The sequence below is a fragment of the Phalacrocorax carbo genome, chromosome 6, assembly GCF_963921805.1.
Source record: "Phalacrocorax carbo chromosome 6, bPhaCar2.1, whole genome shotgun sequence".
NCBI classification, from domain to species: domain Eukaryota; kingdom Metazoa; phylum Chordata; class Aves; order Suliformes; family Phalacrocoracidae; genus Phalacrocorax; species Phalacrocorax carbo.
Window position 1 is genome coordinate 50,391,151 of NC_087518.1, and position 26,715 is coordinate 50,417,865.

At 42.3% G+C, this 26,715-nt stretch overlaps 1 protein-coding gene across 4 annotated transcripts; it reads right to left on the reverse strand.

Moving 5' to 3' along the window:
- Positions 1-446: 446 nt before the first annotated feature.
- Positions 447-25,849, reverse strand: AKR1A1 (aldo-keto reductase family 1 member A1). Of its 4 annotated transcripts, XM_064455197.1 has the most exons (10): positions 25,737-25,808; positions 23,516-23,628; positions 20,407-20,502; positions 14,395-14,514; positions 12,578-12,729; positions 9,601-9,796; positions 8,804-9,003; positions 7,688-7,760; positions 6,177-6,263; positions 447-2,534 (listed from the first exon to the last, which is right to left on the reverse strand). In XM_064455197.1, the coding sequence occupies exons 2-10, from the start codon at positions 23,606-23,608 to the stop codon at positions 2,469-2,471; spliced, it is 1,083 nt and encodes a 360-aa protein (XP_064311267.1). In that variant the 5' UTR covers positions 23,609-23,628; positions 25,737-25,808; the 3' UTR covers positions 447-2,468. The 4 variants fall into 4 exon arrangements, with proteins under 4 accessions (XP_064311267.1, XP_064311269.1, XP_064311268.1 ...); XM_064455199.1 differs by lacking the exon at positions 23,516-23,628 and having other exon boundaries at positions 25,737-25,849; XM_064455198.1 differs by lacking the exon at positions 23,516-23,628 and having other exon boundaries at positions 25,758-25,823.
- Positions 25,850-26,715: the final 866 nt, after the last annotated feature.

The following is a 26,715-nucleotide window of genomic DNA, read 5'->3' on the forward strand; positions in this document are numbered from 1 at the left end:
GTCCTGTGAGGAGCTCGCCTTTCCCCGCCGCCCGCTTCGGGAGGCACCAGCCCCCTCGAGGTGAGCAGTCACTCGGCTCCGGCCCAGCTCACGCAGATGCGCTGCTTCTCCCCCGGGGCGCGCAGCCCACCCCAGGCAGACATGGCTGCTGCAGCTGTGACAGCACAGGCCTCCGCAAAACCCGCACGGCACCAGCAAAAGCCATTGGCGGAGACCTGGAGGCTCATTTCTCCCTCTGATATTGCAAGATAAAAGTTCTCCAGCTTCAGCTGCACCGTGTTACTCTGCGCGGTAACAGAGCTGGGAATTGCAGGCGTAATGGAGATACAGAATTAATCTGCTTTTCTTGGGAATTCTCTCTACCCGCTTACTCTCGATCAGAGAAGTAACTAGAAAAAGTTAACTGGGCCTGTGACATTAGAGTGGGGAAAAAGGTCTCAAAGTCGTACACCGCGTGCAGTATTTATTTAAGACATGCAAACATACAAGTGTAAATACATGCAAGAAAAGCCACTTCTCTTGGCAGGATGACTGCTGTTAACGTTCTACATAGTGCCTTCAAAGTAAAGTTGCTTCCCTACTGATCTGCAGTAAGAACTGTATTCAAAGTCACCCGTGTTTGATTAGAATAATAAAAAACCAACAGGGATTTCCTTTCCCTCAGAAGAAAACGTCCAGTGTAGTAAAGAATCCTAACTGAGCTGCAATGGCTTTCTCCACTGAGGTAAATTCAGCAGGAATTAGGAAACACTTTACCGAGGAACAGAAATTCTTTAAATTGTACATAAGGACTACAAAAAGTGATAAACAGGTTTGTTCCAGTTTAGCTGCGTGCTGTGAGGCCCAGGGCAGGAAATACCTGAGGAGGCATTATGCTTGAGTTGAATATATAGTTTTACTTTAGGCCTACCATAAATGAGGTTATTAAAACTGAAATAATTCTTTAAAACTATTTGAATACAGATGATTCTTTTTCTAATTCTATGTTTGTATTGCTATGAGAAAAATAAAAAATAAGTAATCTTTATTTCACTAACAACCAGTTAAGCTTTCTTTATCCAGCAGCAAACGAGGAGTCATGCCTACGACTGTCTCTGAATGGCATCAACAGATCTGAAAGAGTTCCTTTGTTTTAAATCCAAGAGGCCTTTAGAAACTCTGCCTTGCTACCCCTGCCTGTACAAAGGCAAATGAGCATTAATCCTGTTTTACAGGTAGAGAAAATCAAAATAAAGTGTTAAGGTTTCTAAGGCCACAGAAGGTATAGGCATCGGAGCTCTGGTAGGTACTAACACCTCATGCCCTTTGTACTCGGATGGCTAGACAATTCATTAAGAGACTGAAACAAGACTGAAACAGAATAAAACCCTTGTTAGCGCTAGGGCCCCAGTCCTGCTCAACAGTGTATCAGCACTCAGGAAATTAGCCCCTGCCAGGGAGTAACACAGAGACAGACACGGCAAGGAGGAAAACAGAGGCACAGAAAAGGCAAATGACTTGCCCGGTGTTACCAGCGGGTCAGCGGTAGAACAGGAGACAGGACCAGCTCTCCCAGGCATCAGCCAAAAATGCAACATTAAAATGGAAGGGGCCCTTTGACAGGTCTTTGCTCTTACTGTATAGCCAGGAACAAATTTGGTGGCCTTCCAGAACTCAAACTGGACATCTTTGGTAAACAGACGTTGGGCAACTTTACAGTAAAAGCAGGATGTTCTTCCACAAGACTTGCTAGAAGGTTTTTGAGGCTTTTGTGACAGGACAATCAGAACTATTGTTAGAGCTGAAACTTATCCATGTGACAAGCAACAGAGAGGATAGCCCTGAAGGCCTGCTCCAGGGTATGCATTTATTCTCCTCAAATCTACAGGCAAATTAAAAGAAAAAGAAAATAGAGAATTCTGAGTCCCACAAGTACTCTAAAGGGGATAAAAAGCACTGGGTGTTGCTGGTTACTTGGGTTTTAATGAATGGTTTATGGACATAGTGTAACTGTAGCACATTTTACTTTACTATTATGTTGATAGAAGGAATAAAGATATCCAAAGTCAATGGCTGAGCAGTTTAGTTTTAAACTACTTTCATGCCTTCCCCCCCACCCCCTTTCCCTACCCTGCCATGTTAATAACTAAAGCTTTCAAAACCATTTTGCAGGCAGGAAACCCAAATTATTGCCCTAACCTGATAATGACGTGTTTGGAACTTGATTCAGGCTCACCCACTCTTTACCTAATCCCCAAAAGATTTTGTGCTTCCAGGAGAAAGCCTGCAGTCATTGTAATCCACAAATTTTGACATGGAAGCTACAGTATGTCCAGGAAGGAGGTCAGTTAGTAGCGGTACATTGTAAGTCAACCTACTCAGGAAGGAAGGTCTTATTTGGACAGGTTTTTTGACAAATTGTGGCAACAATCACTTTGTGGAAGAGTGTGCAGAGGAGCACGTTATGCTAACACCTCATTTTCTAGTAGTTAATAGGGGTCATTGAAGGGGTAATGCGGGTGTCCAGCATCTCTTGCTACTAGCTTTCCATTCACCTGTGAAGAAAACAGACTCAAGTCAGAAAGACAAAAATCCATTCTTACTCTCAGTTTCAAACTCTGCATGGTTTAGATTTCTAAATCTTCATATGCCAAACATCTGAGAGCATCTTCTTCAGCTTAAGCAAGAGCTGTTCTCTCTAACCCCAAGTCCTCTCAGCACTTAGTGAAAGAAAAAAAAAAAGTAATAAAAAAAAAAAGATAGATTTCTGTAGCCTCGAGCAACAGTCTTTCAAGCTGCTGAGGCTTGAAGAATTAGATTAATAATAGTTAAAAGCCTTTTGCCTTGTAGCCGTTATTGAGTAAGTGTTGTAACATGCACGCTTCAGAACACTTTATTATGGAGTCAGAGGTTTGCCCATGTTTCCATGATAGAGAATTGCCAGGCTGCCAATTAACAGTGTCACTGAACTCCTTCACAGCAGTTTTTTGTTTAAGAACATTTCCAAGGAAGACCAGTTTCTCCAGCTGTAAAATGGGAATATTGAAATTGATGTTCACAGACCATGAAACACAGGCTCAGGCTGGCCCAAAAGCAGATGTGGCCATGCAGAAGTCTCAGTTCCTACATCCCACCTTTTTGCGTTCAGATGCACGGGTTGCATTTCTAGTTGCATTAAGACCATTGCAACACCCCCAACTTCCAAGGAGCTGCAGTAAAAAACCTTGCTCCTCACCCATAATGTTTGGGGAAATTTAGGTGCAGCATTGGCAGATACACACACCTGCCTGGGTGACAGACTAGCATCATTCAGCTAAAACTTACATTCAGCAACTAATGACTGAATAAAAGTTATGTTAGAGAAATAATTGATATCTATACATATGTGATTTTTATATTAATGTGATGTTAGAAATCACTCAAAACGTTATGGAGACAGAGGGAATCACAGGGACTTTCAAACCAAGTGTCCACTAGCAAGTCCCTGTATTAGCTTTCCATATAAAACCTGTGCTTCAAAGCAACAGCTGGAATCCCTAGTAATGCACTGTTTACCGTGAAGACTACTGAAGTGTGAAATTAGTCACTTGGGGGCAGTACAGAGCAGAAAACTAAGATGTTATGGTTTAACATTTGATCGATGCTCAGATTAAAATAAAATAAAGCTGAAATGAAGCTGTCAGCTGAAGGCAATCATTAAACCTGTGGAAAAAAGTATCACCATATCTTCAGGTTTCCTCATATTCCCTTGAGAGCTAACACCTTCCACATGTTCCTAGAATTCCTATTCCTCATTTCCCCCCGCCCAGTTTCTTCCCCCTGCGTATTTCGCTTCATAGAACAGCTCTTCAGGTAAACATTCTTGTTCACAGCATGCCAAGACAGCAGCTGCCAGAAGCACTGTTTCACATAGCTGATTCCAGTCTACCCCAGGAATTTGAGAGGAGGTGGCGGAGGGTAAAATCAGCAGTGAACACATTGCAAGTCAACGGTAGCCAACTATCAAAAAGAGACAGATCATCGTGTGTACACCACCACCGCTCCTCTCCTGGAGTCATTCACGTTTTGCTGAAGTGTGTTCCTTGACCAATTATGTGTTCCCGAAAGTTTCAATTTCAGGCTGGTGCAAGGTAGGGCTGAACAATTTCAAACCTCTATCCAACTAATGAGCTGTTAAAGTATAAAGCAACTTAAATTGTCTGCATGCAGTGTAATAGCCTGTCCTCAGACTTTAAACAAAAACACTGTGGAGAAGAGCGGCACAACTGTAAGAACTTATGGTTATGTATCAATGAAGTAAAGGAAGGAAAAACTGTCTTGTCAATTTTGATAGGAGCACTGATACCACTGGCTTATCACGCTTTGAAATCCAGACACTATAAGTTAGATTCATAGAGGAGACAGGCATGCAGGGTTAGACAGGAATTTTAATTCACCGTTGATGAAAATTCTTTCTGATAAGCCCAGAAGGGATGGGCAGGAGACAAAAGGTTCCACTAGAGATCTTACAGCTACCGAGTCGTGTTTTAATTCTCACCTTGCTTCTTCCTGTCTTGTTATCTGATAATATGGCAATATCTTTGAAGCCCAGCTGCATCATATTCACCCTTTTTCTAGTTGGATGGGCTAGCACTTTGAACTGCATTTCATCTCTCCTTTGTGAATCACTGTGATCTGATCAGGTCTCCCAGGTAACAAAAGCACATGAATTATCCCCGGCTCATCCAAGCCGGGCTACATTCTAATGTATTTTGCAGTTTCATTAACAAAACAACTTTGTTTGCAGCACAAGTAGCAAAACACTTGAAAGAAACACCCTGTAAACAGCAGGTGTGCCTGTCACTACCACATTCACACAGATGAGCAGCTAAGCCTGCAGTGTGGTGCATAGACTCCCGATCTGTAAGCACAAAGATAATTTTGGTTGCAGGGATGTGGGGGTTTATATTTACGCACACAAACTGAAGCAACCCTAGAGTTAAAACCATGGCCTTGAAGGTCTCATAAGCCCCAGCATGACAAACGGTGAAAGGTGTAACAAACATCTACCCTTGATATGAGACAGTAATTCACACATTCATAACTTCTAACTCAGACTAGTCACTGATACGCTCTCAAGTACTCAAAAAACCTCAACAGTAATTCCTGGAGAAAACCTTTCCCCAAAGAATTCCTTTAGCCAGTAGTCACTGACTACTGAAGAATAATTTACAGGCAAACTGCTGGAGAGGCAAGGGTATGCTTGACAGCTTCCAAATTTGCAGAGACACCTACTGTATCTCTGCAGTGTACTGTATGACAGAGAAGAGATAAATCACTTCAGAGTCATTATAGCACAGTTGCCATATGTTGGTTGGTGACACACCAGGGAATGGCAACAGCTCTCTGCTGTATAGTCAGAAGCAGGGCAATAAGAAATGAGGAATGCTATAAAGACGGAAGACAAGGCATTGACTTTTTTTTCCCCCTGTGAGGGGGAAGGACCAAGGTTAGGTCCTTTAATACAAGAAAAGAAAGACCAAGAGGATTTCAACACTCATGAAGCATCAGTTTCCTAAAAACAGACCAGCATCTGATAGCACACGAGGTAAGGTTTGATGTGGCAGAGTAAACTACTGATGCTAAACGATGCTGCGGCTAACAGATTTGGGAAGAAGAATTCAACAGCCTAAGCCAAACTCCTTACATTGGGGGAAGGTCATTACAACAGATGCTGAAAGGGGGGGACATCCAGTAGAGGGGAGCGGACAAATTCCCTCACATGACTTCCACGATGGGTGTGGAGAACTAACAGCACCCCAAGAGTCTCCACTGATCTTAGAGGTTTACAGTACAAAGTAGATGGGGACAGCTGGGACAAAGAGTACTTGTGGAGGAATGGCATGGACCTTGGCCTGCTTGTACATGAGAAGAACAAATCAGCAGGAGTTTGGTGAGGTTTGAAGCAAGATGGGACCCTGGCTTAAAGAACTAGAGAGAGCCATCAGTAGCCAAAACAGAGGAGAAAAGTTTTCAAAAAGTTACCTATTTTGTACCCAGCTTTTGAAAAATTCTTTCATCTTAGATACCCTAAAAAGATGTAGTGTTCTCATGAGTAAGTAGTTCTGATGAGGACACTAAAAGAAAGAAAACCGCAAAAATCCCAAGTTGTGGCCACATGCACATAATGAGAACTAACGGAAACATGAGAAATTTACCGTAATCATTGGGACAATGTAACGCCAGTTTTTATTCAGGCTTCCAATATGGTTCATCTCCTCTTCTGTGAGGCTGAAATCAAACACCTGAGAAGAAAAGCAAGAGGCTTTATTCAATAACCATACGTTTTTCCTATTTAATTGATGTTGAGTTTTGCTTCTTGGTTTTGTTTCCTTTGTAAGGCACAACCACCCCCTTGTGCCGTGAATTTCTCCAGAGATCCATGAGCAATAGAGCTGACAAAGGCAAAAAAGTCCACTTCTCAACAATCCAGGACAGAATGGAACGGCAACAGTGACCTGAGACATTGCTGACTATTTCAGTGTTTAATTTTAGATGACAGTGCAACAGCACAGTTGTAACTGAGGCAAACACACAAGACTGAATAATTTATTAAGCTGTAGTTACATAATATTTCTTTTGTACTCTCAAAAAGAAAACCTACATGCTATATTAGAGTTGCAAGATCCTAGTGTTTAAACCCAAGTAAATGAAACATAATGCAACTTGCGATGTTTCAAACACCTTCTGAAGCTGCAACTTTGGTAAGTCTGAGCCTAAAATAGAGGGAATTTCCATGCAACTCCGATCAACAGAATTTATGTATCTGTAAAATCTGCTTCAGACAGTATTATTTTGTGTTCTGTTCATAAATATGAAGTTGCAATTAAACCCATTTTATAACAAACACCAAAACAAAGGCTTAAAGCCTGAGGTGTTCATATACTTCCCAACTCTAAGCTTACGCTGATACTGCATAGCACTCTTCTACAAAAATAAGTAAAAAGCAGGGGGACTGTTCTTCCCAGCGCTGCCTATTCAGTCAATACTCTGTTCCCATGCAGATCTAAACCTCAAGTAACCACAGAGTTTTCTGGTATTTCTTGACATTTCTAGCAGCAAACTACATGGCAGAAATTGGTTTAACTGGAGTTACAGAAACAAGTCTTAACTTAAAAACAAGTATGTAACCTGGAGGTGATTCAGAGACTTCCCTCCAAATTACTGAAAGTCAGAGTTTTCAAACAATTTCTAAAGCGAAACTGTCTACTTCAGAGCAGAAGTGAATCACACTAAATTTATTCCTTCATCATCATTAGAATAGCAGTTTGCTGCAGAAATGGTCACCAGCCCTCATTTGCCAGGTAGAACAACAGCTACTCATAAATAAGAACCATTAAACACCATTAGAAGACTCCCTTGTTCAATAAATTTGTATCTCAGATAAATTTCAGTAAAGATTTTTCATTTAGACTTCTACCAAGGACATTCTTTGCCTTTAGATAACCAGACTGTGGGTGTGCACATATATGCACGCACACACACTTAGTTGCTTAAAACATACCAAGTTTGGTTTCCAAAAATCTTTACCCTCCCTTCTAAGCATGTGCATACATTGATGAACAAGTATGAAGCAAGTGGCTCAGCTTGTTGTGCTGCAAGTAGTAGGACAGTATATTACTCTCATGAAAGGTCATTGCTTAAACTCCCTTTCTCCATCCAGACTTACCTGGAGATTCTGCTGAATGCGAGCGGGAGTGACACTCTTGGGAATGGCAATCACTTTACGCTGCACTTGCCATCTGTTAAGAGAAAGAGGAGAGAGATTTTCTATGCATGCAGCCCAAGAACCCCAATATTTATTCTGGTTGAATAATAACCTGTGGCAGCAGAGATGCCACTTATGTTTCTATGTGAAATAAAAACACCCAGAAGAGGGCTGACACAGCACTGTATTGGATTAGGACCTAGTATGCCCAAGCTCAAGCAAGACAGTAGCCACTAGACTAATCAATGAGAGGAAGATGCTTGTGCCTTTGAACAAGCAAGCAAGTTTCAGGTGCATTAAGCTAGAAACCCAAGAAAGAGTCAGAAACATGTACTTAAGCATTTTACGCAAGTTCTAACACAACCACTGAGAAACTAAAAGAAAACCCAGATCCTTCAAGTGCCTGTCTAGTGGCTTATGCACCAAGTCTTGAATATGTTCAGCTGCCAGGTTAACTTGCTGCTGCCCAAGACTGTACTAGTCACATTGATAGATACAGAGCCAGACAAAAAAAATGAGGATAGAAATCCAATTTTACTTTTCAAGGTGCTGATCACATTCTGGATATCACTCAATCATCTTGTTTCCCAGTATCCAGTAGCTGGCTTTTGCTATATGAAAACAAAACAGCAAATGGTTCTTCAGTGCGAAGAAGGAAGGTCCCTTCCTCAGTCCCTCCTTCTGGGAGCCCATCTGAACGCCGCAACAAGTGCTCAAGGGTTCAAGCAACTGGCCACGGGCAAATTCAGTAGGCAGCACCCAACTGTGGCATGCCACTGCCTTAATTGCCCTACTGCTATTCCACAGCAAAAAAGGTAGCGAGCTGTCCCAGGCGTGCATCCAGGCCCTGGCTGGACCCCTCAGGTCTACTCCATCCACCTGCCCTAAGGCAGGACCAACTCTACAAACTCTGTAAAACAAGCACCAAAGGGGGTTTGCTTTTGGCACTCCCTGTGATTTTAACCCCTCACGGATGCAGAAGAACACACCCTTTAAGGAGATTCCTTCTAGCTTGCGTGTTTTGCTTTATTTAAAGCCAGGTCCCAAATGCTACCCTCTCTCACAATTGTTCTGTACCTGAGGATGATCTGTGCCGGTGACTTGCTGTATTTTTCTGCCAGTTTTTTGATCCCGGGTTCTTCTAGAAGCACAGGCTCATCTGGGTGTTTCCACATGCGATCTGGAGAACCAAGGGGACTATAGGCAGTGACAACCAGTCCTCGTTTCTGGCAGTGAGCTATCAGCTCGTTCTGAGCTAGGTAAGGATGGCATTCTACCTATTAAAATGACCCACAATAAGTGGCTGGAGAACAGATATTAACACAAAACTAAACAAACAGGCAGTCAAAAGCACAGCAGAACAAAACACATCACAGGAGGTCATTCCAGATTCTGCAAACCTTATCAGGATAAGCTTTAATGAAAGAAAGAAAAAGTGTCTGGTAGGCTAAGTTTACAGGAAAAGGAGAATAGATTGCCTAAGTTTAGAGTGCTGGGTTTTCCCCACGTGCCAACAAGGAAGGAAACTCTCTACAGATGGATTCGAGCTACTCCCCCAGAGTCTTCCTTTCTTACAGACTAAATTGTTCCTCACAGGGAAGATGAGCTCCTCCACAGACCTGTTCAACTAAGCAGGCATAAATAGCCACAGAATATATGTATGTACATATACATAATATATAGGCCTCCTCCCCATAAAATTAATCTGCCTGGAAAGACCACCTCTGTGTCTCTACTCCTGCAGAGCTGGCTATATTCTTCCCTGTACATAAGAAGCTACACCCCTTGTGCTAAACACATGGCATTGGTCTGCAAATTCTTCACTCTTATGGACACATAGGAGAGGCATTCATCCTCTCCTTTATTTGCCTTACCTGGAGCACAGCTGGTTTGACAGTAGCCACGCTTAGTACATCATCAATCTGACGACTGTTGAAGTTTGACAGCCCAATGGCTTTCACAAGACCTTTTTCTACCAGCTTCTCCATAGCCTTCCAGGTATCCTTGTAATCAGTGTAATCATAACGCATCGTGTTATCGGGATTCTTTGGGAAGAGATTGTCCCCTCGTCTATAGCATCAAAGGTAAAGGGTAAGTATATATACCACATTATTTATGTTATGTTAGTTCTTCACTAAAACAAACTTTCCTCTAAGCATTCTCAAAAGCTTATACATAGCTCGGAGGGCAGAGTACAAATTGAGCAAACTTGTTTGTTGAATTTCATTATGCTGACTTAACCTATAAAATGCTGTTTCAGATACAGCTTTCCCATGTAGACTTGTTATACAGTACTTTGAACTACTTAACCTATACAGTAGTGACTACATAAAACTGATAAGCCACTATATACACAGCAGCAGCTCTTTGCACACTTTGACCCTAGCAAAACAGCTGATTAAGAGAGCAGCAACTCAGAGGGTGGCTTTGGTTTTTTTAATTTGTTTTTTGAGGGAGGACTGATATTCTTCATAGCCTGTTCAGAGCTACTACCAAAGCAATCTTGGTTTAAGAGACTAGGAGAGACCAGTACGCTGGTTTCCCACTCCCTCTGGATTCTGTAGCAGTGTCAGCACTCGATACAAGTGCAGATTCTCACAGAGGTCTTAACATGTACATGTTGACTGTAGGTTGGGTGTGTTTCCAGTTAGTCATACCAACCCATTTAAAAGTAAAATAAAATTTTAAAAAAACAACACAACACACACACCCCAAAACCAACCAACCAAACAAAACCCCAACGACAACAACAACAAAAAACCCAACAAAACAAACAAAAAAAGACACAAAGAGCCTGGTTGTGCCAGGTGACACCACCACATTGCCAAAGGGCTATGACGGGTCCCTGAGCAGTCCACACAAGGAGGGGTGCCAGCAATCCCACTGGAAAAGCACTGCTTCATAACCACTGCAGGACTCTGCTAGCTCAGATCTCAGAGACTGTCTTACACAGCTCTAGCTAAGCAGTGGACAGCATGAGACATGGCAGCAGCTGGGGACAAGGGGAGATGGTTCTTGCTCATGTCATTGATAAATCTAGAACTAAAAATAACTCTGAAAATATTATGAGCTCCCAACTTGGAAAAGCAGCCTTTTATGTCAAGAATAGTGTATTAAGTGAGAGATTAATTTTCAAGACCTAGAAAGCACTGTGATTTGCATCTGGAAGCCTATTTTAATTTCTGTGTAAATAACATTAATTTGCTCAGCTTCCCAATACAATAGGCATCATAGACAACCACACGTTACAGCTGAAGTAGCGCTAGTGGAAAACTGGAGAGTGAACAGTTTCCAATGAGAAAACACAAAACTGCTTTAATAGATTGTCAGTTTTGTCAACAGTTTCCACAACATCAAGCGCATTTAAATATTAGTAATTTCTAATATACATCATATGTGTTTGTGTTATTAGCAAAGCAATGTTTGATACATTTGATCAAAGCAATGTTTGATACAGTAAACGGGAAAACAAACCTGTTTCACAACGGGGAATTTTTAACAGTTCTTCCTCCAAACTAGCTCTAATTGAAAACACTTCCTCATTCTGCCGTGCTGAGGAATATATTTATACTTTGTGTGTCTTTTCTCTTATCGTTAGTGTTGTATGCTTTGTAAAATCCAGTTCATATGACTAGAAGGGGAAAAACCGTTTTCGAATTTGCAGAATAGACAGAAGCCCCTTAATCTAAGAGGGTTTCTGCTATTGAGTGAAGTCTTCATGCAAGCATCTGGTCAGGAGATTTATTACCCCCCAGCTCCCCCCTTTTTACTGCTGGGGGGTGTAGAGGGGTAACACATCTACAAGAAAATAAAGCAAGGAACCCTGCTTCTGATGGGGTTGTAGGATAAGTGCATTTAGCACTTAACTGGAAAATTTTCTTGTCTCTTATTTCCTCAAACTGTAGAATTCCTCCAATTAAAGTGTCGTAAGAAGTAATTTAAATTTCCTCCTCATACAGATACCACCATGAAACTGCATGTGCTTGGCCACTCCACTACAGTTAATAACTATTAGTGAAAAGTGTTTTCTTCTTTACAAAACTCTTAATTCTCATTTTACAGATAAGTAAAACTCAGGCACAAAGCAGCTTTGCTATTTCCTGAAGGTTACCGTGTAGGTCAATGGCAGAACCAAGAATAGCTGCCATGCTTCCCCAATGCTTAGAGGAAGACACTAGACTATTTTAAACTTCTAATATATTTTAAACTCAAAGATTTTACCTCACAGCAAGCCAAATTTTCAGATAGTATAAGATGGCAAGCTTCAGTATAGAAACCTGTCCCATAAAGCTTTTTTACTTTTTCCCAGTTAAGACTACTTTCAGTTACCTAACTTTGGCACCCATGCCAAATTGTCAGAAGTTTAGTGATCCTAATTTCATTACCTAGCTGTTCTCACTATTAAAAAATTTAAGTAATTGCTTGAAGATTTTAAATGAAGACTTAATACCCATTTTCCCAGCCTCATCATTGCTAAACAATTTTTCCTTTTCTATTTACGATACTTCTACACAAAACCAGCAATTTTGCCTCCTCTACTGTATGCTTATAGACGTGCTATAAAACTAACAGTCAACAAATTCCCACCCAACTGGAATTCAAAGAATGAAATTTGAACACTTGTTTCTGTGAATGGACCAAATACCAGTAAGTGTGCAGGTTATGGGTAGAAACGAGTGTCTGCGTGACAGTCTGTAGGACTACACTATTAGCCACACTGAAAAACATCCTGTACGCAATACACACAGAAAGAAATTCATAGCCCAGAAAGAAGCTCCTCAGGACGTAACACCAGCCACTTATGTAAAACTGGGGTTTCTGCTTTCTGTGCCCTTTCCACATAGAACTTACTCAAAGGCATGAGGCCAGTGCATGAGGTACAGGTCCAGGTAATCCAGTTTCAAATCTCCAAGTGTTTTTCTTAGTGCTGGCTCTACATCTTCTGGGTGGTGCTTGGTATTCCAGAGCTTTGATGTTACAAACAGGTCCTCCCTTTTAATAATCTTTAAAAAAGGGAGGAGAGCATAATTTACTGGAAGAAGTTCAGAGAGGCAATTGTAGCAATTCCCCAACTAGCTTTAAAACAAATAGAACAATTTCATTTAATAAAAAAAAAGTAACACACGGAACCTACAAATAAAACCTTTCAAAAATATAATGGATGAAGAAATACACACTTACGCTGTCAAATGCAAAAGTATACCAAATACTTAGCAATGTATTAGAAGTTTTGAAAAATAAAACAATTCCCTCCACAGACACACACTTCTCTAAACTTTCCAAGGGTTAAAGCCACTACTAAGTGTGATGTGGCCAAAAGAAAGATTACTCAGTTAATTCATATGTAAATTTTGTAATTTCTATTTAACAATTCACATATTCTAGGCACAACTATACTCATCACATGTTATAAACCAAGAATGCTTCTCATGGAAAGAGTGTGGGAAAATAAACAGAGGTTTCCCCAAACCTCTGCAGTTGAGTTTCTAGGTTCTGGGAGGAACACACTAAGAATTCAGTGCTTGGTACCCTGTATTGGAAGGGTAAGACGCAGAAATGAAACAAATGGAAAGTTGGTTAACTAGGAAGTATAAAACACAAAAGGGATATCGTATTTGGCAAGCTGAAGCACAGAACACCACCAGGGGACACTTCCCACTCACTTACACAGGACCAAGTTTCACTCGGGTCTATACTTCGTAGAAGCTGGAATGATTAATTGCTTAGTTTCTCTCCCCTAACCATTGAGTTATTTGCGTGTTTCGCATATGACTGTTGTATTCAAAGGGGAAGATGTTTTAAAAATTCTAGTTTTAAGTTAGCTAGCTAATAGGAACTGAACAAAAGTGTCCTATGCTTCCCTACGTTAGTTACCATATCCAGTAAGAAGGAATCCTTGGGGCAGGCTGAAAACAGCCTCTCTCAAGCTAATCACATAACAAAGAGATTGCCCTAAAGCCAAGGCAAGAGCAGCAGGAGGGCAGGAACATAAGAACTTTCTTTCCAGGAGCTCTGGGGCTGTGTAGGTAATCCTTCTGGCCCCTCAGGCCAACAAGAGCAAGGGGATGGATTTAAGATTCCACCTCAGGTCATCCATAGGAATGCCTATCAATTACTTCATATTTAGGCCATGGACTCTCACTGCAGGCCCCCGAGTCACAGTTACCAAACTTTCAAATGCAATCACTGTTTTTTAAAAAGAAAAAGTATGTATTTACTCACTCATATTTGATCTATAATCAGAAAACAAACAGTCACCTAATTTGCTGTGGCTACCCACCGTTGCATGCTATTCTAGACTGGCAAATTAGAGTATCTTTACATATAAATCACAGCAAGTATTCTCCATTTTAACTAGTGATTCTGGGAACCTCCAATTTTTTGAACACCCAAATTGGGAGACTTAGCAGGGACAGGGTGTAGGAAAATTAAAAAAGGCTTTTTCTGTAGTTTCCATACAAATATTCCTGATAATCTTTTCTCCTCCTGACAGCCAGGATGGTTATAGAGGACAGAAGACCCTGTTTCAAGCCTGCTCCTGATTAATAACAAATAGCTGGAATAAGCCAGGAGGAAAAGCCACAAATGTTAACTTTACAGTCTACTTTCAGGTCACAGTTGTAAATTTTTATAACATACAGTCAGCATGGTAGTTCTTGTGTTTTTACCTTGTTTGGCCCAAGGCATTCCTGGAAAGCCTCACCAATCTCTGCTTCATTACTATAAGCAGCTGCGCAATCGATGTGGTAATAACCCACACTTAGGGCATATTTCACTGCTTCTTTCACCTGTAATCAGAAACAGATTATTCAATGCAATCAGTGAGAAGGGACACATGACTGGAAGGAAGAAAAAAAAAAAAAAGAAGTTAGGGCCTTAGTGAGGAGCACCCCCCAAAGCACAGATCTACATAAAGTCACAAGATGCAAACAGAGTAGGGTAGAGTCCTCTGTGGCACAGCTGTTAGGAGTAAAGAGTTAAATGCTAGCAGACGCTCTAGAAAACAGACCATGCGCATAGGCCAAGCATGCAAGAACTCACCAGACAGAACACAGATTCATTCTTAACTATAGCTGTCACGCTTTTCTTAAATGTAAAATGAGCTTTAAGAAGCAGTTTTCAAATAAATCATGGCTTAGGAAGACAAACTTTCTGGAACTAACAGACCAATCGATCTATGTCAGTAAAGCCTGGAAGAAATCTTCTCTCTCCCAGTAAAGGAAGAGCCTGGTTTCTAATTCCAGAATAGCCAGAGTATGGGTTTGGTTCAATTGCTAACCCTTAATTTCTAAGATAATGCTATTTTATGGCACATTTTTCCTTCATGTCTCATTTTCACTGATTGCACAACAACGAAAGTCAAAGTCACTATACTGCTGAATAATAACCCATGGCCTGCAGGGGATCTCCTGATGATGCTCCCAACTTTGCATTTTGCTTCCCACATTGCTGCAATGAAGGTGTTGCCAACAGCAAGAACCAAGGATTACTACAGACTTCAGTGCCATCATTATCTCCTGTTATGTTGATGAGCATTAAGTAAAATCTATTTAATTTAACTTCCAGTGGACAGTAAGCACATGTTCTCTTCTACACCTATCCATCTGAAGTGCTACAGCAAGAGTACATCTTATGCATACAGTGATATCTATACATTGCTCTTCACGGACTTGTCTCTTGAGGCTGTGGGAGATGCCTTAATGTATTTATAGAGATTACATCTGTCTTGTCAAGAGATTAAAAGATGTGTCCACAAAAGCTATAGAGAGATTGATTTCTGTCAACTTCAAAGTATCAGCACGTTCAATTTTAAAGCTGACAATTATTAACACCAATTAAAGATGAGCACAGTCCTGCTTTCAGATGCTACAGAAAGAAGGGGGAATCAAATGTGGAAAAGACGTCTCCTCTACTGCTGGATTTCATTTGTTTTTCTTGTCAAGAACAGCAGTAAAGGCAGACATTGAATATTCTGACTGCATTCTTTGGCGTTTTGAGAGGAAAACTGGAATGTAGACCAGTTTCCCTTAGCTAGAATGACAAAGCACTTCTATTACTGCAGTGAAGTAACCTTTTGCTTTCTCTACCAGGGTAGTATTTACAGCCCTTGTTTCACTTTGATTAAGACATTCCTCAGAAGGTCACTACAAAGTCAAGGCCGTGGTAATTCTGAAATCACTTGAGACATATTAAAAGCTTTTAAGACTCAATACCCACCCTCCAAAAAGGTAAGAGTTGTGGAGCTGAAGCAGAAAGGAAAGGAAAAAGAGCACTGTTCTTTGTCTGTACTATTCCCCCATTTCCTCTATCAGGGTAATATTTTTTTTAATAACAAACAGGCACAAAACTTTCCATAAAATGAAAGTAGGCACCACTCGCAGAAAACTGGGATAAGGCACTCCAAACATGCCTCTGCAAAGTGATAAACAGAAGTATTTATTTATCAGCATGTTTTGATAAATTTCTAGCACTGAAAAACTGGGACTGGTAATTTAAATAAGGCCTGGATTTATATTTGTGTAAAATAGTCTCAGCCTACTAAGACATTCCAATGTGAACTGAGAGTTCCCATCCCATGCAAAAGGCAAACAATCAAGAGAAAATGTGCAAAAAAATCATTTATGGAGAGGAGGGAAAACCCTAATAGATGCAAGTTTAAGAAGAGTATTTTGTTTTAACAGAAAGTTTTGTATTTTTGAGATTATGTTCAGACAGGTACATGCACTTCCTGGGAGACAGAGAAAATAAAAAAAAGACAACAGAAGCAGCTGGAGATTCACATGCCTCTGGATATTTGGTGTTGTGAGGTAACAATAGCCAAAGGATCCTTCAAACTTTCCATATATTCTTTAGTTTAGCTTGTCAGTACTGCTATGGAAGGAGCAATTACTGAGTTCATTTTGCATTAGGGAAGTTGAGTCACACGGCTTAAGCATAACTCACCAACCTTGCACCATATAACTACAGAAAGTAAGTCTGAAAGGATCTGGAGACATGATCTAGCCTATCTTCATGCCCCTCAGCAGGGCCAACTAAGTCTAAACCACTCCTATACACATTTGTCAAAACCCTTCTTTTAAGTGACAGGCCATCTATTCCAACGCTTAGGTATCTTTATGTCCAAAGGCTTTTAGATGTGTAAGCAAGATGGCCCTGATGCCACACCCTATTCCTTACAGACATGAAATCCATAGCTTCCCCTTTGTGAGGGGCTTTTTGCACATTTGGAAAGTGCCAGCATGCCTCCTCTCAAAGCTCTCTCAACCACATAACCGCAGGTGCTTCCATCACAACTCCCCTTTCTCAAACCTTGCATCGCTGTTCCTACTGTCCTGTCAGTTGGTTCATGCTCTTCTTGAAGTGGTTTGCTCCAAAGCAGACACAGTATTGCTGCTGAAGCCTTACTCTCCTTCACTGCATAGCAAAGTCCTAGGAGCTACACTCCCATTTATACATCCTATCAAGGGACTTGGCCTTGCCACCCACCCTCTTCTGGTTTTGAAGATGGAGGAACATGGTATTGCTAACAATCAGCAGATTCAGAATCAGTAAGTCCTAATTCATTACAATATCCATTACTAGATTTCCAGTTTTTCAATTTGAGCATCACAAGGTGAAAAACTAACAAGCCATCTTCATACTTCCAAGTAACACCGAGTTCAAGTGACTAGGGAGACTCTTCTGCACAGCCCAAGCCATTATGGAGAGTTCCAGTCAATAATACTTGGAAAGAAAAGGCTCTGACAGCCTCCCCTGCTTCCTTGCAAAGTTGTCACATTTTAGCAGTCCAAGTAATTTTGCTGACGGGAAACAGGGAAAAACAGACCATTAGTCCATGTGATATTCAAATGCAATATGACCAGAACATAAGTGTTGCTGTATCATGGTTTGTATATACTGTACTAAAATTTGCTGAAAAGGAACCCAGAGCACCACGTAAGTAATGCCAACTTAAGTGCTGATGTTCCCTAAAATAAAGAGTTTTGCCTTCTGTCCTTCAGATGTTGAATTCAAGTCCCTCCCTTAATACATACCAGCAGTAGCGAATTTTTGTGTACCTAACCAGGATTCTCTCTATTGTCTAACAAACTCTTCCAAGCACTAAACAGTCTCCACCACAGCCGCAATCCTGCCACAAGACATCCAGTCCAACTGGTTTTCTAAGGTACGCATTTCCTCTTCAGCTTTCCTGAAGTTTCACACAGAAATACAACTCTCTCCTCCCCGCAGAGCCAGCCTCTGCTACAGCAGGTTAGATTGTTCATCAGGTGGGGATCAATCATCCAGGTTGAAAGCATGACCCACTTGAGGGAAGAGAACAAAGCATTGAAGGATTACAGATAATCAAGCTGCAATATTTAAAAAAACATGCTATTGATATTCTTGATGCTCCTGTCTGATTTGGACTTCTCTTTGAACTCATTCATGCTGCCAGTTCATAAGCTTCTGTACTGTGTTCAATACCCCTCCATCATGTTCCTATGGTAACATGTAAAACAAATTGGTCTTCTAGCATTTGATCATATAAGACAGAAAGCATCCTATTATCTAATAAGAACTAAATCCTATAAAATCCTGTAGTCTTCCAACATAGATTTAGATTCTATAATTCCCCCCCCCATTCTTACCATCTAGGAAACTAGGGCTGCAATGATGCCTGATGCCTTATGCCTTTGTACTGGACTGCTAAGATCTGGCTACAAGGTCAAGGCTTGTTTAGGATCAGGAATAGTAACAGTAATAATAGATCTCTCAAGAGAGTAAGGTCAAGACTGAAAAGCAACTTGCCAAGGAGAATAATTACAATCTCCAAAATATTTACCTGAAATAATTTAAAAGCCATCTACTTCCAGTCTTGCTTCTAACGCAGCCCTTGCACAAAACAGCTTTCAATAAATAGCCTGTACTTGGGAAACAGCTAGATTAAATGTAATCAGTGATAATTCTGCTTCTCTAGGGTTTTGGCCCTTAGTCTTTAATTTGTAATTACAGTTATTCTCCCTGAACTACATCATGTCCTTTTTAGGCTAAATCATTTGGACACTCTGCCAAACTGCTGCTATGCTTCTGAATTTTCAAAAGTGATAAACAGGAATTTATTTATGCTATAGAAATAGCAGCAACTTCTGTAACTCTAGCCATTTTCATTGCACTTTCTAGATTTTGCCTTCAGTACATTCTAGGAGTAAGTCTTTGAATATAGTAGATATTCCAAAGAAGTTACTCCCAATGGCTCCCATGGGACTCCAGAGAAGACATGGGGATCCCATGTGGAGTCCAGCTGCCAGAAGTGCTGCTTACTATGGCAAAATCTATGTGAATTAGGTTTAAATTACACACAAGCAGTATCTTTCCTAGTTCTTTTACAAGACCGCACCTTCCTTATAACAGTTAGTACACAAAAGAAGCAATGCATTCATATATTGTTTAGTTTCAGGCATTTGTTTTAGACAATGCACATTTAATTGCTTTGGGTGCACAGAAATCCATCCATTAAGTTCCTGCATGTCAATAAACTTAATTCAGCTGTCAGCAGACATTTTAAGCGACAGAGCTGAACATTCACCCTGGTCCTCATTTAAGAGGCTGACTGAGCTCTCACACCAACTCAGCTTCCACATTAGCACAGCTTCTATTCCCAACAGATCCACTGTCTTGACAGTTGTTTGAACAGGAAGACCAACAATAAAATGGCTCTGAATAGATTTAATTTTTATACTTTGCTTCCAACCTTTTTTCTCTAGCTGGCACAACATCTTGAGAAGGGTTTTAACTTTCCCTCTCAGTCACAAGCACAGCATCATCCAACATACTCCAAAAACTATCATGAAGCTAACACAAGAGTAGTAGCAAGATATACAACATTTACTGCACAGACATGCATTATAAACAGGCATTATAAACAACAGTACCAGCTAAGAATTCCACCAAGCAAGGGACACTGCTTTTCACAGCAAGTATGTGCAATCTCTTCCCCCAAGAATTTATCTTTTAACTAAATGAAACAGAAAGGAAAAGACAGACAAGGGGGAGAAGTATTACAATAGGAGGCACAGTCTATAGCATGCAAACATTCCAACTGACAGTTTGTAGTAACGCACAGAATTGTTTCCAAGTGTGGCGTTTGCCAGTTCATTGCATTTAGAAGCAGAGTGAATCTCCAATGACACATTAGTCATCTTAGTCTAAAAGCAGCATAACCCAAGCAAGTTCCTTGTTCTTCCGCTAAGCCGAGGCTGACTGCTGGAACAGGACTTACTACAAGAACAACCACAGTTCTTGCCTCTCAAAAGGCTTTCAGTGGAGTCGTCAGCCCAAGCCACAGGGATGTCTGGTCAAACTCGCAGCCTGAGGATCTTCCAGTGGAAGAGTCAGGCACCATATTATAGCTACAGCATTTTCCCTGCCTCACCCCACTCATGGGTCTCTTTCTGGATTCATCTCCAGAGCACCACAGCCTGAGGCCTGGCTTAACAAGTCTTAAGGGATCTTCTGTTGCTGCTTTTGTGCAGTAAGGCCTTAGTCATGCAAATACATACATACATTCTCCTGACTTTAGTGGACCTAAGACTAAAACCATTCAAGCAAAGGATCCAGGCCTCAGATCTAGGAGCTTCAAAAATGGTGCACAAAACACAAATACTAGTTGAGAGCACAATATGGTATTGTTCTCTGCTTACTTGGCCACGCTCACTTTTCCAAGTTCCCAGTCCTATGAGAGGCATCTTCTGCCCAGTGTGGAGCATAACGAAGTCGCATGCTGCAGACATTTTTGCCTAAAAAAGAACAAGAACAAACTGAGTTTTGCAGCAATTCAGTAAGTTGCAGCAATTTATCTTTTCTATGCAAAAATAAATATAAAATCATAGAGGTCCTCATAATGGTAGAATAAAGATGAAGTAGGCTCTTTACAATTTTTACTGGTATAAAGGAGATTAATAGCTACCCTGGAGAGACTAGAAATGGAACCCCTTTTTTTTTCCCTTTACAATGCACAGGTTTAAGATTTCTCAGAGTTGAGAAGTACAAAAAGAAGCATTCTGCAATAACATACAATTAACAGAGAAGTTCAGGTGAAAACATCTTTTTTTAAAAAAAACAACCAACAATCAGGAGTAAGCAGTGATGAGGCAGAAGGGAGCAAGAGATGTCTGTCTGCCCTTAGTGTACAGTAATTCCACAGGACTTCTGCACTAAGTTTTTCTCCTTTACCAACTCCCTACGGCCTGGCTCAGTAACCAGGCTCTAATTACCAGTGCAGCTGGGGATAAACACATTTTGTGCAGGTTAAGGTTTGAAGACCTGATATAGGCAAGGTTTAGATTAGGAGTGCATAGTAAAGGCCTTTATGAAGGCATAGCCCAGAAGAACAAAAAATAAAAAAAATAATGCTCCGAAGAACATCACTGCTAGAGGTTCAGTCCCTTTTTTTAATTCCAAATACATTCTTTGTCACTTGAATCCCAGTTTTCACCAACTCAGAGCTGAACTACAGCTCATTATCAAGACCGCCTGACATTGTGAAGAAAACCAAAAACATTTTGGCTTCCTTTGCAATAAGCATAATTGTTTATGAATTGTTATATACCTGCAACAGGCAAATGCTACCAAGTGAGAACAATACTTTTTTTTTTTTTTTTTAAACACTAAAAAAAACCCTCTCTGATGAGAAGTCAAGACTAGCAGAGATGACAAAATGGAGGCACTTTCCAAAGTGGACACTAGGAAATAACACCTCAGTATGCAGAGGTACCTATATTAGTACAGGAATTACTACAGGAGCTTGACCCCTACAAATCAATGGGTCCTGACACCATCCATCTGAGGGTGTTGAGAGAGCTGGCTGACATCATTGCAAGGCCACTCTCCATTATCTTTGAGAAGTCATGGAGAACGGGGGATGTCCCAGAGGGCTGGAGGAAGGCAAATGTTACCCCTATCTAGAAGAAGGGCTCAAGGGAGGATCTGGGTAACTATAGGCCCATCAGCCTTCAATCCCTGGGAAAGTTATGGAACGAATCCTCCTGGGGGCCATCACAAGTCAAATGAAGCACGTGATTAGGAAAAGCCAGCATGGCTTCACTAAAGGCAGATCGTGCTTGACAAACCTGGTGGCCTTCTATGACAAAGTGACTTGCCTGGTGGACATGGGGTGGGCGGTGGACATTGTCTACCTGGACTTCTCCAAGGCCTTTGATACGGTCCCCCACAGCCTCCTCCTGGAGAAATTAATGCGTTATGGCCTAGACAAGTGGTCTGTGCAGTGGGTGGGGAACCGGCTGATGGGCCGCACCCAAAGGGTGGTGGTAAATAGCTCCTTTTCCCAGTGGCAACCTGTCACAAGCGGGGTCCCCCAGGGATCAATACTGGGCTCAGTGTTATTCAATATCTTTATAAGTGATCTGGGTAACAGGAGCAAGTGTAGCCTGATGAAGTTTGTGGACGACACCAGATTGAGTGGGGAAGTAGACACTCCAGAAGGGAGAGCTGCCCTGCAGGAAGATCTGGACAGGCTGGAAGAGTGGGCCAGCAAGAACCTTATGAAGTTCAACAACGAGAAGTGTAAGGTCACGCCCCTGGGAAAACATAATCGAGGAGTGCAGCACAGGCTGGGATCCACCTGGCTGGAGAGCAGCTCTGTGGAAAGGGACCTGGGGGTCCTGGTGGACAGGAAGGTCAACATAAGCGAACAGTGTGCTGCTGCAGCCAAGAAGCCCAACAGGGGTTGCATCAAAAAGGGCATCGCCAGCAGAGAGAAAGAAGTCATTATCCTGCTCTACTCAGCACTTGCCAGGCCTCACCTGGAGTACTGGGTACAGTTCTGGTCCCCGCTATACAAAAGGGATGTGGACAGACTGGAAGGGGCCCAGAGAAGGGCCACCAAGATGATCAAAGGACTGGGAAGCCTCCCACACGAGGATAGGCTGGGAGAGCTGGGTTTGTTCAGCCTTGAGAAAAGGAGGCTTCAAGGGGATCTCATCACCGTGTACCAGTACTTAAGGGGTAGCTACAAAGAAGATGGAGACTCCCTTTTTACAAGGAGTCACATGCAGAGGACGAGGGGGAATGGACACAAGTTGCTCTTGGGGAGATTCCGATAGGACATGAGGAAAATTTTTCACAGTGAGGACAGTCAACCATTGGAATAATCTCCCCAGGGAAGTGGTTGACTCAGCCACGTTGGACACCTTCAAGAGTTGTCTGGACAGGGTGCTGGGCCATCTTGTCTAGACTCTGCTCTTCCTAGAAAGGTTGGACAAGATGATCCCTGAGGTCCCTTCCAACCTGTGGTTTTGCGATATATTTTTTTTTTTAATTATTCTGACAGAAAACTAGAAATAGCTGTGTGCAAAGTGAGCTAAAATGAAGTAGGTCCTTACACATTTATGAGTTTTGAATCCCAAAATAGCTTTGCCTTCCTGCTCATTCAGAAAGGGACACTATTTTTAAAAGAGCTGAAAGAGTATGTTCCCGTACTGCCAAAATCTACATGTGGACTCTGATGGAAATTTCGAGACTAAGAGCTCAACTCTTGCATAAGATGCATTTCAAGTAGAAACAGAATGCAATAACTAGCATTGCTGTTACAGAAAGTGTCACACACCTAATCTAGCACAAATTCACAGAGGAGTAGCATTCTTCTGTTAGTAAAGGGAGAATGAAAAAAGATTATGCAAAGTCAGTTGTCACTTTGAGCCTGGGCTTCTCTCTCATGCTTAGCACTGTGATACCCAAGCATCTTCCCTGTGAAATTCAACAGAACAAACACTCAGCAGGACCTTCCATTACCTGTTGCATAGCTGCTGCTAACAGCAATCTGCTCACAGTGGCAAAGCTTTTTATCAAAAAGGAAGGTTTTGCAGTGTGTCCTAACGTCCTCATAATCTATGGTTCTGGTCAAACTGTTAAAAAGAAACCACATTCAGGATGAGTTCCAAAGCTGGCTACTTGACTTCAGCAGAAGCTGAGGAAGTTGCTTCCCAAGTTCAGTTGTGTCCAAACTCATTAATGTTATTTGTTTAAAAAAAAAAATCAATCAAACAAACAAAAAAAACCACAAGAGTGGAAGCATGCGATGTTGGCTGAATGGCTGACTAAGTAGGAGGAATGGATGTTTTCAAAGCAGAGCATTAACACAGCATACTAGCCCAAAATAACTCTGCCTTCCACACATTGTTATCATTTTCCTCAGGTAATTAAGTCCCCGCTGATGGATGTGTTCACACAGAAAGTTTATGTTCTCAATTTCTTGCTTAGCTTCTCAAGCCATACTTTTGTACATTTACTGCAGACATCAAACAGCACACGTTTTACAGAGAGACATAGTGGAATACTTGGAGTGACCCTGACCAGGCAGCCATTGTACACCAAGGAGCTGCTGATGCACATAACCGTTAGAACCTGAGTAGGTCAAGGCTTGTCTTGTGCTGTGCTTCATGTACAGTGTAGCCTTCAGGCCTGTGCTGTGGGACACACAACCCATGGCTGCAGGATAAGCTCAGCAGCTAGTTGCAACAGGAGAGCCTGCAGGCAGCTCCCACTTGGCACCTGCGATTACACCACCTACGTGTCCTTGCTGTTATCTAAAAAAAGTAGGAAATTCTCATGTGAGCATCCTTTCTGTTTGACAGTAGAAATTATGAATGGATTTGTTTTCTTGTAAGAGAATCCCTAACAGCTCAAGTGACTGAACCCCTTCTATGGGCAGGGTCTGCACAACGTGCAGCACGTGAATCGGAGGAGGTCTGTTTGATGCCGCACAGCTCAGGGTTCCCAGCACCTGAAGGGATACAAGATTATCAACCCTATCCTCTTTCTTTACAGGGTTAGCTCTAACAACTAGCATTTGAGATTACACTTTAGAGTCTGAGTGCCTTCGCTGTCAGGATTGTAATGGACCAGCACCTCCTGGTGCAAAACAGCAGTTAAACGCTAACAGTTCTGAGTTTGCACTGAGATGTGTTAAGTCCAGACACTAGCGCTGAAGGCAATCAGTGAACCAAACTGTGAGTGTACATCTATTTTTTTGGGGTAGGGGGTCAGGGGAGGAAGAATGACGATGACAACAGTATTCTCTTCTATTCTGAATGTGTGTAGCAATTCTGTAGTCCACTAATGCAACTAGGTGCTTTTTACCTGAATTGAGTTGCCTAAATAAAGGTATCTTCTTAGACCATGCAGTACAACTAAAGACTTAAGGCTTTTTGATTCACATTGGCCTATAACACAAACATGACACAACCATATGCTTTGCACAAACACGTTACACAATCATCTTAAATGCAACACTTCAGCCCAGAAGACAAGGTACACATTTAATCAATAACTAGCATCAGCACATTTTCTAAAAACCGTCTTGCTTCATGTAACACTGTTTAATATTAACATTGCAGGGACAGCAGAACTACAGCCTCTGGAAGAATGGCGACACACCAGAATTAGGAACACTAGAAGAAAACACTCTAATTCATACTTTCCACTCAGATTCTTCCCCTAACAAGGAGATGTAAGAGAGCTACAGTGTCTGCTAGCCATCATTATTTGGTTCATTAAAAAGCCGTAAGGGTCTTTTTAGAAGACAAAAATAAACAGAAACAAACTAATGCTAGGCAAGTGAGATGTGGTTTTGCCTTAACAACATTCACCTTTCCTATTGCCACATTTGCACGGAAAGAGGAATGCAAAGGCAATACCAGCGACCTGGCTACGAGGACAGGTTAACAACCAGAAAAGTGTAAACTACCCCTGTGCACCGACCCACAGCGACAACTCATTTTTCATCCAAAGCAAGGAGTCTTCCCCCAGGAAAACACGCATAAATATGCATTAGCATACACAGATATACAAATAGGAATAGACTGAAAATACAGAAGCCGCTGCTACGGGACCGCTGTGGCCCCACCGGTGGGAAGAACCCCCCGATTTTTGGCTCTCCCGGAGGCGGCAGCGCGACCACCTCCCCCTTATCGTGGCGGCCCACGCCGGGCCCGCCCCGCGCAGCCCCGCTCACCGCCCGCCGCCGAGCACGGACCGCCGGATTAGGCTCGGGTTTAGGCTCGTGCTTGTGCCACCGCCAGGCCGGACGCTTCCGCTTCCGGCCGGAGTCTCCCGCGGGCGCGGCGCGGCGCGGCGCGGCGGGGCGGGGCGGCCCACGCGGGAGCGGGACGTGGCCTTCTGAGGCGCGCAGCAGAGTAAGGAAAACATGCGATATGAGGCAGTGGGGAGAGCGTGCGTGGGGTCGGGGCCGGTCTGTCCGTCCGTCTGTCTGTCTCAGGCGGCGGGCTCGGGGCGGCCCGCGGCACCGGCCCGCGCCCGGATTGCCCCCTTCGTCTTCATCTTCCTCTTCCTCTCGGTGCGGTTCCCAGCAGGAAATCCCAACCGCCCGGCCTCGGCCGCTCGCAGCCGAGCGCTCACGGGATAAATCCGCGGCCTGCGCCGCACGGAGGGAGGCAGTAAAGGCAATCGGAACAGATGTACATGAAGCGTAACCGCGTACACCAAAATCTCTAGGTCTGCTATTTGTCTTAGCTTCTTGAAGCTGTTCTTACTGGTAGAAAGATGGAATTTCCCCAGTTTTATTGGCAGTTTGTTTCGGCTTTTGTGCTAAAAGGTGTGTAAAGAGAAGAGGCGCTAACTGCGAGGACTACGGCTCCTTTTGTTGCAGGTGCACCACCAGAATGCACAGAATGCAAGGTGCAAAGAATGTTTCCTTGTTTGTTCAAGAAGATTGAAAGTTACGTTCAGCACGTTCAGCAGGGTTACCGCTGGGGAGGTCTTGCTGCTGTAGTTGAAGGCACAGCTTCCCAGAGGAGCAGACTTTGGCAGGTGACTGAAAGACTAGCCCTAGGTTTACCGGACCATACATGGAAACAAACACAACTAAAGAAAATTGTAACCAGTCTTGACTTTTACTCCAGGCTTTCATTTTTGTAAGTAATTTAAAAACATTCGGTATTTGAAAACAGTAAGATTAGATCAGGAATAAGGCA

Excerpts from the sequence above, each read along its gene's own strand:
- AKR1A1 (XM_064455197.1), bottom strand. The coding sequence starts at position 23,608 with ATGAGGACGTTAGGACACACTGCAAAACCTTCCTTTTTGATAAAAAGC. Across the intron at positions 9,797-12,577 it reads CACTGGCCTCATGCCTTTGA|ACGAGGGGACAATCTCTTCC; the intron begins GTAAGTTCTATG and ends TTGATGCTATAG. Across the intron at positions 7,761-8,803 it reads CCGGCACAGATCATCCTCAG|ATGGCAAGTGCAGCGTAAAG; the intron begins GTACAGAACAAT and ends TTCTCTTAACAG.